The 19079-nt window shown below is 37.9% G+C and overlaps 1 protein-coding gene across 1 annotated transcript; it reads right to left on the bottom strand.

The window, feature by feature from the left end:
- Positions 1 to 9731: 9731 nt before the first annotated feature.
- Positions 9732 to 18308, bottom strand: LOC132561388 (uncharacterized). Its single transcript, XM_060226112.1, has 4 exons — positions 18208 to 18308; positions 17870 to 17924; positions 17109 to 17245; positions 9732 to 11709 (listed from the first exon to the last, which is right to left on the bottom strand). The coding sequence occupies exons 1-4, from the start codon at positions 18306 to 18308 to the stop codon at positions 9732 to 9734; spliced, it is 2271 nt and encodes a 756-aa protein (XP_060082095.1).
- Between the last annotated feature and the right edge of the window lie 771 nt (positions 18309 to 19079).

Here is a 19079-nt window from a genome sequence, read left to right as displayed (position 1 = left end):
CTACTTACTACCTACTTACCCTACCTACCTACTTACTACCTACTTACCCTACCTACCTACTTACTACCTACTTACCCTACCTACCTACTTACTACCTACTTACCCTACCTACCTACTTACTACCTACTTACCCTACCCTACCTACCTACCTACCTACTTACTACCTACTTACCCTACCTACCTACTTACTACCTACTTACCCTACCTACCTACTTACTACCTACTTACCCTACCTACCTACTTACTACCTACTTACCCTACCTACCTACTTACCCTACCTACCTACTTACCCTACTTACCCTACCTACTACTTACTACCTACCCTACCCTACCTACCTACTTACTACCTACTTACCCTACCTACCTACTTACTACCTACTTACTACCTACTTACCCTACCTACCTACTACCTACCTACTTACTACCTACTTACCCTACCTACCTACCTACTTACTACCTACTTACCCTACCTACCTACTTACTACCTACTACCTACTTACCCTACCTACCTACTTACTACCTACTTACCCTACCTACCTACTTACTACCTACTTACCCTACCTACCTACCTACTTACTACCTACTTACCCTACCTACTACCTACTTACTACCTACTTACCCTACCTACCTACTTACTACCTACTTACCCTACCTACCTACTTACTACCTACTTACCCTACCTACCTACTTACTACCTACTTACCCTACCTACCTACCTACCTACTTACTACCTTCTACTACTTACCTACTTACCCTACCTACCTACTTACCCTACTTACTACCTACTTACCCTACCTACCTACTTACTACCTACTTACCCTACCTACCTACTTACTACCTACTTACCCTACCTACCTACTTACTACCTACTACCTACTTACCCTACCTACCTACTACCTACTTACTACCTACTTACCCTCATTCCTCCCTTTCTATGTAGTTCCTACGTTCGCTACCTCGCTACCTACTTACTACCTACTTACCCTACCTACTACTTACTACCTACTTACCCTACCTACCTACTTACTACCTACTTACTACCTACTTACCCTACCTACCTACCTACCTACTTACTACCTACTTACCCTACCTACCTACTTACTACCTACTTACCCTACCTACCTACCTACTTACTACCTACTTACCCTACCTACCTACTTACTACCTACTTACCCTACCTACCTACTTACTACCTACTTACCCTACCTACTACCTACTTACCCTACCTACTACCTACCTACTTACTACCTACTTACCCTACCTACCTACCTACCTACCTACTTACCCTACCTACCTACTTACTACCATACTTACCCTACCTACCTACTTACTACCTACTACCTACCCTACCTACCTACTTACTACCTACTTACCCTACCTACCTACCTACCTACCTACTTACTACCTACTTACCCTACCTACCTACCTACCTACTTACTACCTACTTACCCTACCTACCTACCTACCTACCTACTTACTACCTACTTACCCTACCTACCTACCTACCTACTTACTACCTACTTACCCTACCTACCTACTTACTACCTACTTACCTACCTACCTACTTACTACCTACTTACCCTACCTACCTACCTACTTACTACCTACTTACCCTACCTACCTACCTACTTACTACCTACTTACCCTACCTACCTACCTACTTACTACCTACTTACCCTACCTACTACCTACCTACTTACTACCTACTTACCCTACCTACCTACCTACCTACCTACCTACCTTTTTACCCTACCTACCTACCCTACCTACCTACCCTACCCTACCTACCTACCTACCTTCATACCTACCTACCTACCTACCCTTCCCTACCCTACCCTACCTACCTACCTACCTACCTACCTACCTAATCTATCTAATCTATCTCGTGAAAAGACAGAAGTTAAAAGGAAGGAGACCGAAAAGGGAAAGAAAAATGAAACAAAGAACCGATATTTTGTATATCGTGTAGTGATATGATGAGACAGAAATCTGCCAATTTCTGTGATATACCAGCAATAATGATTTCTTTCCAAATTACAAGATAAAATCGGATATCTTCCCTTCACTCTCCAGCCTAGAGGTGGCTTGTTTTCTGAACTAGATAACAATGGATATTCATGGTAAATATTGTTTAGTTATTATAATTAGTGAAAGATATCAATTAATCTACTTTCCAAACTGTTGGCAAGTGAGGAGATGGTGTTTTACTGACCGATACCACTAGCCGCTATTATTTACACTTCATTGTTTGTGCGTTATTGTAGGATGTCTCCGTGTTGACACTGTTATCGAGGAATAGGTGAGTGATACCCGCCTACCCAGCTAGTTCATGTTAGTTTTAAAGCCTTGTCATGAGATAGTGGTCACCTATTGTACCTTATCGTTTTCGTGTCAATACACCCATCAATTATTGCTACCCAAATACAATATCAAGTGTCCCATTTCTAAAAAAAAAGATGTAGGCCAACGTTTAAGGTTTTAATTTTAGAAAAAAACCTAACACGATTTACGCTACTGGAGAGCTACGTGTACTTGACAAGCCGAGACTTGTACCTCGCACCCGGTCTGAAAGTATTCGGACATTTCTGTACTTGTACCGTTTTCTGTCTGGTATTTGCGTTTCACTACTACTTTAAGTACTTTTTCCTGTTGAAGCATGGGCATGCCCGACAGTGTTTTATATTCCCGTCATGGTCAATTTGGTCGTCTGGTCTGTGGTGAAAAGTCGCGAAAGTGAGAATATGTGTTCTTTATGTCACTTTAAAGTTTCAAGTTGACATCCGTTGTTCAAAAAGTAATTTTTTTACCTTTATCAAAGCTGGTACCTAGCGTTAAGCTCAGTATCTCCTAAAGTACTGGTGGTATTCCAGTCAAATGAGGAGTATAGTAACATTGGAGTATAGACCTATGAACCCAACAGATAGATTACATGAATTGTGTGTATTTTGGGGGTAAAAACCTTAGACATTGAGAAACTGATACGAAATCACTATGGCTTATACAGTTTATACTCGGATCGAAACATGTAGGGAAAGATTAGAACATTTTTCTTCATCCTTCTCGGGACATTTGTGTGTATCTTCCCAGTCACGTCCATTCTCAGAATATAGTCCTTACATCACGGAATCAATGTTGTGAACAGGTAGACGAGGAAAAAACTAACCGGGGTCAATATTTCTACATGGCAAATCTTAGCTGCGGTATTATCGCAGAAGAAATCTTAGCCGGGCGTCTGTAGAAAAAAAGCACTCCATATTTTCTGTTGTTCGCCCCGTGAAAAAGTGACTCGCCGTGGAAAAATACACTCAGCATTATGAATGGTAATCAGCTCCCTGTAACCAAGTAAAGGAGTTCGATGATATTCTGATATTTCAATTTACGTCATCCAAAGTTTACCGACACTAGACATTCTGACAGAAACCTGTCTGTTGTAATGTGAATGTGTCAGTACAGCTAATTGGGCCTATGTCTGTCTGTTTGTCTGTCTGTCTGTCTAATTTTAAGGTAGCCTATATGTACAGATTGGGATAAAATCATTGTGCAGATAAACTAGGCCGATTTCAATAGCACAGGCTATATTCGACCCTTACATTCGGTTATTATGTAAAAAACAAGACGTGTTTATGAAACAATATGCCTCCGTTTGCAACAAAATTCTGAAGTGGGACATTAAAACTGGACTGTGTAAGGCACAGCGCTAATTGCACGCGCACTTTGTGAAACGCTTATGTCTTCATTGTTGTAATGATTTTGAGGTCATCTGACCCGAAAGGTCATGAGGACCTAAAGTCATCGTGCTTCGTCCGTCATCGTCCGTAGTCCACCATGCGCAAACTTTTGACATTTCAAACTTCTTGTCAAGTTCCACCCGTGGCATTGAGCTAAAACTTATTTGAAATGATCCTGAGATGGTCTTGATCAAGTGTTAATATTTTTCAGGTATGGCGTCATGTCCGCCATCTTGAAAAACTTATTTTAAACTTTTTGTCCAGTTCCACTGGTGCTATTGAGCTAACTCTTGGTGGGAATGTTAAGGAAAGGTTACCAACAAAGTGTTGTTATTTTTCGACCTTGTCAAAACTTCGATACGGCAGCCAGAGAGACCTTTTTGTAACGTGATTGTACAAACATGATTTTCCTGTGCAGCATCTATTTCAAACTTCTTCTCAAGTTTGACCAGTTGGATTAAGCTCCAACTTTACTCTAAAAAATAGGTAACACTTGTTACAGTTACCTACTCCTCACCAAAACCACCATCTACATTATGGTTTCTTATTAAGATTTCATTCAAAGTAGAAAAAATAACCCATCTCCCTGCTGAAAGTGTTTGAAGTTAGATGACCGTTAATGCCCATGGGCCTCTTGTTTCTTTTACTTTCAAATGTAGGTCAAAGGTCACATAATAAAAAATTTAGGTACCATCTGAAAGGTCTTGTCAATAGGAATCCACATGCAAATATGAAAGTCCTGCCTCTTATAGTGCAAGTGTCATAGGCAAGGTTAAAGTTGACAACAGACAAATAGACAGTATAAGGCAATATCTCACCCAACCTTTCAATCCGGGGGCACATTTATAAGCATGGAACCTTTTTAAGGATTTGGATTAAATCTGACGTGATGCCACGTCAGAGTAATGACCCTTTCAAATTTCGCATAGTATAAAATCACACTGAGGGACTAATGAAAGATCTGGCAACAAATTGAAATACACAGTATGTCAGCAAATGTCATTGGGTGTTTTTATAATGCATATCGGGATCGACAGTATGATGGACGAAAAGTACCGATCATCATGGACGGAAAGTACCGATCATCATGGACGGAAAGAAGCGATCATTATGGACGGAAAGAACCGATCGTCATGGACGGAAAGTACCGGTCATAGAAAGTGTATTAAAATAAAAACAGTAAGTCAGTTGATGCCCATGGCCCTGCATATTCCAAAAAATGTACATGTAGACTTTCCTATTGAATTGTGGTATTTTTTCATTTTTTTAAGATCAATGATTTTGTTAGGTCGCCAAAATGATTGTCAGGAATATCTGGTATGCAAAACTTTATGAACAACAAAATTAAACGAAATTATTACTGTATATATTAATGCAAATTATCCGAGTCGACATTTTCCAAAATCAGTTTTTAAACACAATTAACCAGAAGGGAAATTACTGATCGGTAAAGACAGTGACCTGTGTAGAAACACGGAAAAATGTATATAAAATTATCATTTGAAAGACTTCAATATTCCGCTGTTAAGAATGACAGAATTCATCTATGTGCACGTGTCTGCTTATTTACAAGTGGAAGGTAGCTGTTACATATTGTTTTGTTTAACATAATTTAGGCACAAGTTACAAAAACAGTATTATCGCCTTTTCCAATTGATAAGAGTACACATATATATCACATATTGAATAAGATGGCGTAACTAAATTCAGTTTTTTACATGAAACTTTGACATTATTATTATTACTTTCTTTATTTCCTCCTTTAAGAAGATTTCACAAAAAGAACAACATTAATTTAGTGAAAGAGAACGCTGAATTGGCATGCAAATCAAAATTATTACCAAGATATTATAACATTAGGATAATTATAGTAATTAAGTCGTTACAAAATCACATCGGAACATTGAGGTACATCATTTTTGCAATAGTGATCATTATAACATAAGTATAATAATGATTAAATAGTTACAAAATACCAAAGTAACATATAAGATGTATCATAATTACATTACTCATATTATATATATATATATATATATATATTGTACTTAATGATAATTCTTTAGATGTAATTTGTATCATATACATTTTAGCCATAATATGCTTTAAGCATTTTTGAAACATAATGGACTGAATTCAGGTAAAACTGTGATATTTCTTTTAAATTCAATTCATACATTACTTCTCCACCAATCAAGATATGGAATAGGTCAAAATCTGAGTTATCATGTAAATATACGCTAAACTCATGATCACTGATACTGATCATTTGACACCATAATTGATCTCGAATTTCTTCAGTAAAATTGCACTGTAAGACTATATGAGTATACACATCTTCATACGTTTGGCCACATCTGTGACATAATTCAACTGTGTTTACATTTCTGATGGACACAATAAGTTTCATAATACTACCTATGGATTCCTTATTCTGAGGAAACTTAATTAATAGCTTCCACAATATGTGGGGAGCTAGTTTATTATGAATTAATTTAAATCTATAGAACTCGCGGTCATCATCCATTCTTTCTTTCCACGAGTTTTCTTCGTATGAATGAACTGTACATTTTACTTTGTTCTTCCATTTACTTTTTGAAGGGAATGATCCGCGTGCTAAACATTCTTTTACCATTTCATACAGATCATATTTTCTCAAAACTCGAACAACATCATTCATGAATCCGCGATCATTCAAATTACTTTCATGCATATTAGTGCTTACATCCGCCATAAAAAGGCGAGTAAAACATACAGTACAAGACACACTCTCTTTCCCTAAATTACACAATCTTCCAAAAAATGTTAGCTTCCTAATATCTATATATGATTCTAAGCTAAGCCAACCAAGCAAGCTGCTACACATATCCGTTCGAGTCCTCATATCGAACCCCTGAATCGATTTGAGAATAAAACGTTGAGTTCTTTCCAACATTAAAACTTCTGCTTTTGCAAGACACTATAATTCACAGCCATATAGGGCTGTTGGATAAATTCTTGTTTTACTTATTTTACTTACTGTTATGGGGTTTAATGCACAAGGATGAGCACCGCACTTAATGAGGCTCATCACACCACTCTTTAATCTGTTGCATGCACGTATTGTACGTTCTGTACTGTTGAAATTATTGTTTAACATGACACCAACATGCGTTATATTTTCTACTACTGGAAGAGGATGCTCATACAGATACAGTTGTATACTTGACCCTTTCTGCTTTCTTCTAGAAAAACACATAATATTACTTTTCACTGCAGAAAACACAAAGCGCCAGTTTTTTACTATAATCTTCACACACGCTTAACATGTGTTGTATACTTTTATGTTGTGTACTGACTAGACAAATATCATCTGCCTGTGTTGGTATGGCCATAACAGCACCCATTCCACATTTTTAAACACAATCTTGTAAATCATTAATGAAGACGAGATACATTTTTGCAGATAATGCGCTCCCCTGTAAGATCCCCCTTTCCATCTTTATCCATCTTGATCTTAAACCATTAAATAAGACACTACTTCTTATGTCTGTATATATTACTTTCAAAATGTGCCATGACTTAGCAGTTATTCCCAATTGATGTAACTTATAAAGTAAACCGTCATGCCAGACAGTGTCAAAGCTTTGTTACTGTCTAAAAAGGGTACAAAAACGTTTTCTCCCCTTTCTACATTATAATGTATACATTCCTGCAGGTTAAATTAGGTTAACAAACTACAGAGCCCTTTTTGGTAAGCTGATTGTTGCTTATTCGGAAAAGAAACAGAAGAAAGAACTGGTTCCAATCTATTCGCTAAAATCATTTCGAACACTTTAAAGATGACTGGTAGAAGAGTTAACCCCCTATAACTATTAGGATCATCCTTAGGTTTAGGATGACCTTTGTACAATGTGATAATAGTCCCCATCTTCCATCCATATGGTATATATTGACTCTCAACTACTGCATTGAATAACTTTGATAAATGAGCAAAAAGGTCTGAGTTTCCCAATTTCAAGTGCTCATATACTAGACCGTCCATACCTCCTACCTTATTTGATTTTAGATTCCTGCAGATTATTTCGATTTCAGCTTGCGTGATTGGATCTTTTAAGAATCTCACATCTTCCAAATCTTTTCTTTCTATTTCTTTCACTTTACTTGATATATGGATCCTAAAGTTTTCATCAAATATACTATTAGAATCATCTTTAAAAATTCTCTCAAAATGAGAAGCCCATTTATCTACAATAATTTCCGGGTCTCTGAAAGTTTTTCTGTCACATCTAAATTCAGTTTGGCAACGTCTTTGTTTTGTCGTTTTATTTCTGATTAAATGCCAAAAACAAAAAAGTTTCTTATCTATGTCATTTGCTCGCTCAATTTCTTTTAATTGATCAGATATGTATTTATCGAAAGCTTGTCTAAGGTTTCTCCTGAATTCTTTCTTCATCCATTTATATTCTTTATAACTGTTCGAACAATCTCTAGGTCTACCTTCAACAATCCATTTTTGTCTGCTACTTTTCATATTACTATGAAACTGTGATAACTGATCATTCCAGTATGGTTTTAAGTAGGGTTTGTATTTCGACACAGGTACAGATTCTATGGACGAATTATATATAGCACTCACAATATCACAATAATATTTCTCAATCATATTCTCACTTAGACTCACATTCTTATACTCAATATTCTTAGATCCTACAATCTTAATACGAGCTAAATTCCGACTTAAAGCTACTTTATAGTTCTCAGCTACAGCTCTTTTCCAACTAAACCGTGTTTGTTTTACATGATTATTTAAGGAAGCATCTACTGGTATTCGGATTGAACTGATTACAGGAACATGTTCCGACAAATTAAGTTCACTTTCATCTAAAATTGACGCACTCTGTACTAAATCAAGGGAGCTTGCTTCAATGATAATATGGTCAATAAGTGTTGATTTACCCGTTTAGGGAAAAAACGAACTAAATGGACCTCTACACGTATTTTGTACATTGATGGATATCAAATTACACCGGCTGTCAAGTTTATCCGTTATATAATTAATGTACAGGAGAACCTAATACGATTTTATTATGAATTATCACTTGTCATTGATTTAATTCTCTATGAAATCTGGACATCGGTTCCGGACCGTTATGTATTTCGGAACGGCTATTTTGTCGAGGCGTATCACATGAACTACTGACTTGCATGATCATGCACCCTGACAGCTTTCAGAAAGAATGAAAATTATAATGAAAACCATTCACCTTAAAATACTTAAAATGTTAATATTTCATCGACCATGAATGCTCGGTCACGCCTTCTTGTAATAATTGGCAATGGAAGTCTTGCAGGTCTTTTAATGGAAACGTTTTTTTAGTAATCACCTTTGATGACACATTTCTAATTTCAAATAACTGGCGAATTGTAGACCGGCCGATAAAAATTAACTTTATTTAAATATTTGTGTTATAAAAAAGAATATGGTTCTTTCGAGAAAAAGCAAACGCCGAAAAATAAAAAATTGAATCTAATCCTTCAGAAAAGCTGCACACATCAACACAGATATACACCATTTTAGCACCATTATTTTATTTTGATTTTTTTTCTGTAAGCCAACTCCAGCGTCTCTGTGATTTATCTGTGGATATATATATATATCTATTAGAACAAACTAATGTTTAACTGATCATTTTGTTAAAAATAAAACTAGTAATAGTAATAAGTTTATCGATTTGTTTGGTACCGATCAATGCGTTGACATAGCGTAGCTAGCGTGTGGTACCGATCAATGCGTTGACATAGCGTAGCTAGCGTGTGGTACCGATCAATGCGTTGACATAGCGTAGCTAGCGTGAAATGGTTCTTAAGGGGTCCGACACTAATGCGCCAAGGATACGACGTATTACAAGATGACGCTGCGCTCAGCTGTGGTACGTATACACACTGTGCCGTCGGCGATCGGGGGCATCTCTCCGCATCTCAATTAGTTTTTACAAATATGGAAATTGTGAAATGTGAACCTCAGTTTAACTCTTTCTTATTTAAAACATCCACTCCCTTAGTGTAACCTTTTCTGTCTGAAACATCCACTCCCTCAGTGTAACCTTTTCTGTCTGAAACATCCACTCCCTCAGTGTAACCTTTTCTGTCTGAAACATCCACTCCCTCAGTGTAACCTTTTCTGTTTGAAACATTCTCTCCCTCAGTGTAACCTTTTCTGTCTGAAACATCCACTCCCTCAGTGTAACCTTTTCTGTCTGAAACATCCACTCCCTCAGTGTAACCTTTTCTGTCTGAAACATTCTCTCCCTCAGTGTAACCTTTTCTGTCTGAAACATCCACTCCCTCAGTGTAACCTTTTCTGTCTGAAACATCCACTCCCTCAGTGTAACCTTTTCTGTCTGAAACATCCACTCCCTCAGTGTAACCTTTTCTGTCTGAAACATTCTCTCCCTCAGTGTAACCTTTTCTGTCTGAAACATCCACTCCCTCAGTGTAACCTTTTCTGTCTGAAACATCCACTCCCTCAGTGTAACCTTTTCTGTCTAAAAAATCCACTCCCTCAGTGTAACCTTTTCTGTCTGAAACAATCACTCCCTCAGTGTAACCTTTTCTGTCTGAAACATCCACTCCCTCAGTGAAACCTTTTCTGTCTGAAACATCCACTCCCTCAGTGTAACCTTTTCTGTCTGAAACATCCACTCCCTCAGTGTAACCTTTTCTGTCTGAAACATCCACTCCCTCAGTGTAACTTTTTCTGTCTGAAACAACCACTCCCTCAGTATAACCTTTTCTGTCTGAAACATCCACTCCCTCAGTGTAACCTTTTCTGTCTGAAACAACCACTCCCTCAGTGAAACCTTTTCTGTCTGAAACAACCACTCCCTCAGTGAAACCTTTTCTGTCTGAAACAACCACTCCCTCAGTATAACCTTTTCTGTCTGAAACAACCACTCCCTCAGTGTAACCTTTTCTGTCTGAAACATCCACTCCCTCAGTATAACCTTTTCTGTCTGAAACATCCACTCCCTCAGTGTAACTTTTTCTGTCTGAAACAACCACTCCCTCAGTATAACCTTTTCTGTCTGAAACATCCACTCCCTCAGTGTAACCTTTTCTGTCTGAAACAACCACTCCCTCAGTGAAACCTTTTCTGTCTGAAACAACCACTCCCTCAGTGAAACCTTTTCTGTCTGAAACATCCACTCCCTCAGTGTAACCTTTTCTGTCTGAAACATCCACTCCCTCAGTATAACCTTTTCTGTCTGAAACATCCACTCCCTCAGTGTAACTTTTTCTGTCTGAAACAACCACTCCCTCAGTATAACCTTTTCTGTCTGAAACATCCACTCCCTCAGTGTAACCTTTTCTGTCTGAAACAACCACTCCCTCAGTGTAACCTTTTCTGTCTGAAACAACCACTCCCTCAGTGAAACCTTTTCTGTCTGAAACATCCACTCCCTCAGTGTAACCTTTTCTGTCTGAAACATCCACTCCCTCAGTATAACCTTTTCTGTCTGAAACATCCACTCCCTCAGTGTAACTTTTTCTGTCTGAAACAACCACTCCCTCAGTGAAACCTTTTCTGTCTGAAACATCCACTCCCTCAGTGAAACCTTTTCTGTCTGAAACAACCACTCCCTCAGTGTAACCTTTTCTGTCTGAAACATCCACTCCCTCAGTGTAACCTTTTCTGTCTGAAACATCCACTCCCTCAGTATAACCTTTTCTGTCTGAAACAACCACTCCCTCAGTGTAACCTTTTCTGTCTGAAACAACCACTCCCTCAGTGTAACCTTTTCTGTCTGAAACAACCACTCCCTCAGTGTAACCTTTTCTGTCTGAAACAACCACTCCCTCAGTGAAACCTTTTCTGTCTGAAACAACCACTCCCTCAGTGTAACCTTTTCTGTCTGAAACAACCACTCCCTCAGTGTAACCTTTTCTGTCTGAAACAACCACTCCTCTAGGATAACCCTCTCCTATGATCAGTGCAATTCTTTTTTGCACAATTTATTGAAATGAACATGAAAGAAATATCAAGTCTCTGTTGTGTAAATGAGATATTATTTCAGACATGTGGAGATCCTATACACTATATATACATCGCTGATATAATGTTTTACTGTCGTTGTCGTGGTACGTTTATCCAAAGTAGATGTACGGACGTTAAAACAGACACACATGGACATTTATTTCGACTTCTGTTAAATCTCGATTCCTTTTCTCATAAATCAGATGTTTTTCACACTGGAGTTGATACGAGCTACAAACTCACCATGCACAACCTCACTCCGTGGTTGCTAAATAAATTCTAAGCACCGGGAGCTGCATGTTAAAGCACTCACATATTATCATTGCCTAAATTTGCAGTCCCCTGTGCTCACACTTTCAGGAACCATGAAGTGGGAATTGTTAACTTTAAGGAATCAGGGGTGGGGATTGTAAACTTAAAGGAGCCACGGGGTAAGCATTATAAACTTTAAGTAACCACGGGTGGGGATTGTAGACTTTAAGGAACCACGGGTTGGGGATTGTACACTATATTGAACAACGGGGTGGGGATTGTACACTATATGGAACCACGGGTTGGGGATTGTACACTATATTGAACAACGGGGTGGGGATTGTACACTATATGGAACCACGGGTGGGGATTGTACACTATATTGAACCACGGGTTGGGGATTGTACACTATATGGAACCACGGGTGGGGATTGTACACTATATTGAACAACGGGGTGGGGATTGTACACTATATTGAACAACGGGGTGGGGATTGTACACTATATGGAACCACGGGTGGGGATTGTACACTATATGGAACCACGGGTGGGGATTGTACACTATATGGAACCACGGGTGGGGATTGGGACTATATGGAACCACGGGTGGGGATTGTAAGGGGATTGTACTATATGGAACCACGGGTTGGGGATTGTACACTATATTGAACCACGGGTGGGGATTGTAGACTTTAAGGAATCACGGGTTGGGTATTGTACACTATATTGAACAACGGGGTGGGGATTGTACACTATATGGAACCACGGGTGGGGATTGTAACCACGGGTTGGGGATTGTACACTATATGGAACCACGGGTGGGGATTGTACACTATATTGAACAACGGGGTGGGGATTGTACACTATATTGAACAACGGGGTGGGGATTGTACACTATATGGAACCACGGGTGGGGATTGTACACTATATTGAACCACGGGGTGGGAATTGTACACTATATGGAAGCACGGGTGGGGATTGTAAACTTTAAGGAGCCACGGGGTGGGGATTGTAAACTTTAAGTAACCACGGGTGGGGATTGTACACTATATTGAACCATGGGATGGGAATTGTACACTATATGGAACCACGGGTGGGGATTGTAGACTTTAAGGAACTACGGGTGGGGATTGTAAACTTTAAGGAGCCACGGGGTGGGGATTGTAAACTTTAAGTAACCACGGGTGGGGATTGTAGACTTTAAGGAAGCACGGGTTGGGGATTGTAAACTCTAAGGAGCCAAGGGGTGGGGATTGTATACTTTAAGGAGCCACGGGGTGGGGATTGTAAACTTTAAGGAGCCACAGGGTGGGAATTATAAACTTTAAGGAGCCGAGGGACGGGTGTGAATTGTAAACTTTATGGAACCACGAGTGGGGAGGATCCACGGGTTGGGGATTGTAAACTCTAAGGAGCCACGGGGTGGGGATTGTAAACTTTAAGGAGCCGAGGGACGGGGATTGTAAACTTTAAGGATCCACGGGTGGGGATTGTAAACTTCAAGGAATCACGGGTGGTGATTGTAGACTTTAAGGAACCACGGGTGGGAATTTTACACTTTAAGGAGCCACGGGGTGGGAATTTTACACTTTAAGGAGCCACGGGGTGGGGATTGTACACATTATGGAACCACAGTGAAACAGGTAATGAGGGTAAATGTATAGATTTCTATTGTATAGTATTACATTGCATTTGAATTAAGAATCTTTAAACATAGAATTAGTGATTTTAGAAATCGCTACATACAAACGAACATGACAGAGAAAACAGTTATTTTCAGGAAATATTTTGTTTAAACTCAGCAATATTACAAATACGTACCTTTTTTGCAATTTTTGTGTATCATGATCTCGTGAGAAAACGTTTCAATATGAAACAAAACAATTCAACATCACCTTTTCTACAGACTCTATTGATGTATGATTGGTAGAAGGGAAACAACTCTTGTTAGCGATGACGTTTTAACATATATACTGATGTTGTTGCTTTCTATTTGTTTTTTAATGCCAGCTTAACAAGCATGATCCATTCGGGTATTAAACGTTCAAAATTGAGATGTAAATAGTAATCACACAAGGACAAGGCGGGGTTTGGGATGTTTCTATGCATAATGGCATCGCAGATACAGTGTGACACACATATTTTTAGGGATAGGAAATGTTTTAAAGTTTACACATAATTCGATTTATTACTGATTATTACAAAACCTCCAAAACATAAATCCCACGCTCAACAAACAAGACTCAGTTTTTAGTGTCATAAACCAACGTCTGTCATAATTAACAGACATCACATGATGATATTTAATATCAAATGACAATATTGGACATCACATGATGATATTGAACATCACATGATAGTATTGGACATCATATGTTTTCATTAAACATCACATGATAGTATTGAACATCACATGATGATATTTGACATCACATGATGATATTTGACATCATATGGTGATATTTGACATCACATGATGATATTTGACATCATATGGTGATATTTGACATCACATGGTGATATTTGACATCACATAATGATATTTGACATCACATGGTGATATTTGACATCACATGATGATATTTGACATCATATGGTGATATTTGACATCACATGGTGATATTTGACATCACATGGTGATATTTGACATCACATGATGATATTTGACATCATATGGTGATATTTGACATCACATGGTGATATTTGACATCACATGATGATATTTGACATCATATGGTGATATTTGACATCACATAATGATATTTGACATCACATGGTGATATTTGACATCACATGATGATATTTGACATCATATGGTGATATTTGACATCACATGATGATATTGAACATCACATGATAGTATTGGACATCATATGTTTTCATTAAACATCACATGATAGTATTGAACATCACATGATGATATTTGACATCACATAATGATATTTGACATCACATGGTGATATTTGACATCACATGGTGATATTTTACATCACATGATCGTATATGATATCACATGATGATATTTGACATCACATGATGATATTTGACATCACATGATCGTATATGATATCACATAATTGTATTTGATATTACATGGCTATATCCTCCATAAAATCACATAGGAAGTGAAGTCTTCGAGAATTAATTTTAGGAAGGAAAACAATTATCTGAGAGATCACAGAACTTGGAACGATTTCCCAACCCACAGTTCACATAAATGTATTATAGTTACAAGGGGTGTAACTCCCGAGAAACAAAAACTGAACATATTATTTAATCATTCATTTTCTATAAGTCGCAGGTCATATTAACACAAATATTGCCTTTAAGAGAAATGTTTTACATTTCAAGTGATTGTTTCATGAACGAGATTGGTTAAATAATGACCAGGTTATGACCTGACGAATTCGGAAGTATATGTAGAAATGTGATGTGACCTATTTACAGTAACAAGCGATGTGACCTATTTACAGTAACAGGTGTTTTGACCTATTTACAGTAACAAGTGATGTGACCTATTTACAGTAACAAGCGATGTGACCTATTTGCAAGAATAAGTGATGTAACCTATTTACAGTAACATATGATGTGACTTATTTACAGTAACAAGCGATGTGACCTATTTATAGTAACAAGTGTTGTGACCTATTTACAGTAGCAAATGATGTGACCTATTTACAGTAACAAGTGATGAGCCTACTTACAAAAACAAGTGATGGCACCTATTCACAGTAACAAGTGGTGTGATCTATTTACTGTAAAAAGTAATGTGACCTTTTTACAGTAACATGCGATGTGACCTATTTACAGTAACAAGCGATGTGACCTATTTATAGTAATAAGTGACGTGACCTATTTACAGTTACAGGTGATGTGACTTATTTACAGTATCAAGTGATGTGACCTAGTTACAGTAACAGGTGGTGTGACTTATTTACAGTAACAACGATGTGAGCTATTTACAGTAACAACGATGTGACCTATTTACAGTAACAAGTGATGAGCCTATTTACAATAACAAGTGATGGCACCTATTCACAGTAATAAGCGATGTAACTTATTTACAGTAACAACGATGTTACCAATTTACAGTAAGAAGTGTTGTGACCTTTTCAGCTTAACAAGTGATGTGACCTATTTACAGTAACATGTGATGTGACCTATTTACAGTAACAAGTGTTTTGATTTTCAGAACCTTTTTTACAGTAATATGTGATGTGACCTTTTTACAGTAACATGTGATGTGACCTATATACAGTAACCTGGTGTGACCTGATGTGACCTTTTTACAGTAACAACGCTGTGACCTATTTACAGTCACATGTGATATGACCTTTTTACAGTAACAACGATGTGACCTATTTACAGTAACATGTGATATGACCTTTTTACAGTAACAAGTATTGTGACCTATTCACAGTAACAAGTGATGTGACCTATTTACAGTAACATGTGATGTGACCTATTTACAGTAACAAGCGATGTGACTTATTTACAGTAATAAGCGATGTGACCTATTTACAGTAATCTATGATGTGACCTTTTTACAGTAACAAGTGATGTGACCTATATACAGTAACCTATGATGTGACCTTTTTACAGTAATAAGTGATGTGACCTATTTACAGTAACATGTGATGTGACCTATTTACAGGAACAAGCGATGTGACTTATTTACAGTAATAAGCGATGTGACCTATTTACAGTAACCTATGATGTGACCTCTTTACAGTAACAAGTGATGTGACCTATATACAGTAACCTATGATGTGACCTTTTTACAGTAACAAGTGATGTGACCTATTTACAGTAACAAGCGATGTGACCTATTTACAGTAACAAGTGATGTGACCTATTTACAGTAACAAGCGATGTGACCTATTTACAGTAACAAGCGATGTGACCTATTTACAGTAATAAGCAATGTGAACTATTTACAGAAACAAGTGGTTTGACATATTTACAGTACAAGGTTGTAACCTTCAGAATACTTACGTGGAAGTCATAACAGACCAACAATAAAGACAAGAAAAAAACGGTCCGATAAATTTCTTCATGATTGAAGCAAGATATAAGATTAGAAGTCGACGATCAGAAATCCCCTATACTTACTTAGCGTGTTGATTGTATCCCGTCCTTCGAACTCTCATATGTGTGCCGATTAATATAGGCCCAAATATGGCAGCATGTGGCACAGCTGAAGCTTTATCGTACAACTCAGCTATGCCAACATCTTGCCTGTTCTGAACCTAAATGTATCGAGAGTCTGGATAACAACCATTTTGTAGTCTGAAAAAGAAAACTAATACATATGATCCATTAAATATTTCATTGATTAATTACAATGTCTGGAATATTTAAAACAAGTCTAAACAAAAAGATTTTATCTTCACGAGTCTTTCAAGACTCATTAAATCTATTGTTGAAGTGATTATCAAATGGAATATATAACTGATAGTGCTTTAGATTGTATCTCAATTATCTAGGAACAGTATTGTCATCTTCCGCGCATGTACGGTAAGATACTAGCATCACAATGGACTCATTGCCGTGTCTTATTTTGATTGTAAAAAAAAAGTGGCAGTCTGCTTGTTTCCCGCCATTATGAGTCTCAATTCATAGTCATGTGACCTTGTATGTATGGATTTACATGTCACTTAACAACCTTTCATGACAACTCCTCGTGTGGACGCAGGTATTGAATTGGCAGCATACAATCGATTCTGCCTCCCTCATATGTTTAGTTTTCATAATGCATAAACGTGTATCGACAATTTACTACCTTCATTTCAAAAGAGCTATGGTCTCGGTTAGCGCCGAAGCCTTTAGTGACGTCATGAATACAGCTTCGATTTATCAATAAAATACATTACCTTGAAACTCAAGTGGGGTCTCTTGGTTCTCAGCAATTGGAAATCTGTTGGTACCCTGTTGATAGATGGAAACATTCTCGATATATGGATCATCAAATATTTATATACCGTGTAGGAAATACCGTGATGGTAGATGACACCATCACACCACATGTGTACTAAAGTGTTCGCATTGTCATCTTTCATGACAATTTTGCGTGTGTGCTCTAACTCGCTGTAGATATAAGTTAAAAATCGAAATAATTGTGGTATTTAGTGTAAACCGAGTTGAGATATTGTGCCTTGATCTCTCACGAGACCAACAAATATGTCTGTTGTAGTCTCACAAGAAGACTTACTCGTTCTGTATATTAAATAACAAATACACTTCTGGAAAGAGTTCTGATTCCTCGAGGAACATTTGGTCAACCGGCCTCCGAACCATTCCATCGTTGGCCATTTTCAGCGGAACCTTGTGCCTCCCTACCTGACTATCGTGTCCACTTGTTATTTTTTTTTAAAGATGTCCCTCGTCCCTGATTGTGGTATACAGAAACCTCGACCAACATATGTCCCTCGTCCCTGATTGTAGTATATAGCAACCTCGACCAACATGTCCATCGTCCCTGATTGTAGCATGAAGGTACCTCAGTCCTTGTCGTGTTTATTGGTAACGTACAACTTAATGTCCCTAGGTCCTATTCTGCAAAGCCGTGTCCTCTGTTGCCATGGAGTAAGTCCCTGTCTTTAAGCTATGTCCAACAGTAATAGCACACAGTTTGGAACGTTTTCCTCTGTACAGTGTACTTTTATCGAGAACTTCCTGTCATTCAGAGTCCTTTCCACCGTTCCATTGCAGCCGAAATCGTTTGTGTGAATATCGAGCTCGGAACACTGTACAACTTGAGCTAGCACAGTCCACTCTATAATTGGCCCGCTCCGCGTTAGGAAATTAACCATATGAATACAAATGTCAATATTTGCAATCTTTTACAAGCTTGTTCTAACACAACCGTCCATAAGAAACCGGTTTTAAATCCTTCCCATTAGTACTTTTCCTGAATAGTTGACGTGTCAGTAGGCCTCCTTGCCGACGCCTGTACATACACGCTCTCTAATTAACATTAATGAAATCGAATACCGTTAATGAAACAGAAAAAAATCCACACCATATATGTAAAATAGTTTTGTTTTTACTTCGCGCATGCGTAGATTTAATTGATTTAGAGTT

The sequence above is a fragment of the Ylistrum balloti genome, unplaced genomic scaffold, assembly GCF_031769215.1.
Source record: "Ylistrum balloti isolate Yb309-2 unplaced genomic scaffold, AGI_CSIRO_Ybal_v1 Utg371196, whole genome shotgun sequence".
Lineage (NCBI taxonomy): Eukaryota > Metazoa > Mollusca > Bivalvia > Pectinida > Pectinidae > Ylistrum > Ylistrum balloti.
The sequence above is the reverse complement of the archived record's forward strand: the minus strand, read 5'-3'. Positions and strand labels throughout refer to the sequence as shown.

Coding starts and splice junctions, on each gene's coding strand:
- LOC132561388 (XM_060226112.1), bottom strand. CDS start 18,308: ATGGCCAACGATGGAATGGTTCGGAGGCCGGTTGACCAAATGTTCCTC. Junction 17,246..17,869: donor GACCCCACTTGAGTTTCAAG/GTAATGTATTTT, acceptor CGATACATTTAG/GTTCAGAACAGGCAAGATGT. Junction 11,710..17,108: donor GGATACAATCAACACGCTAA/GTAAGTATAGGG, acceptor TGTGCAAAAAAG/AATTGCACTGATCATAGGAG.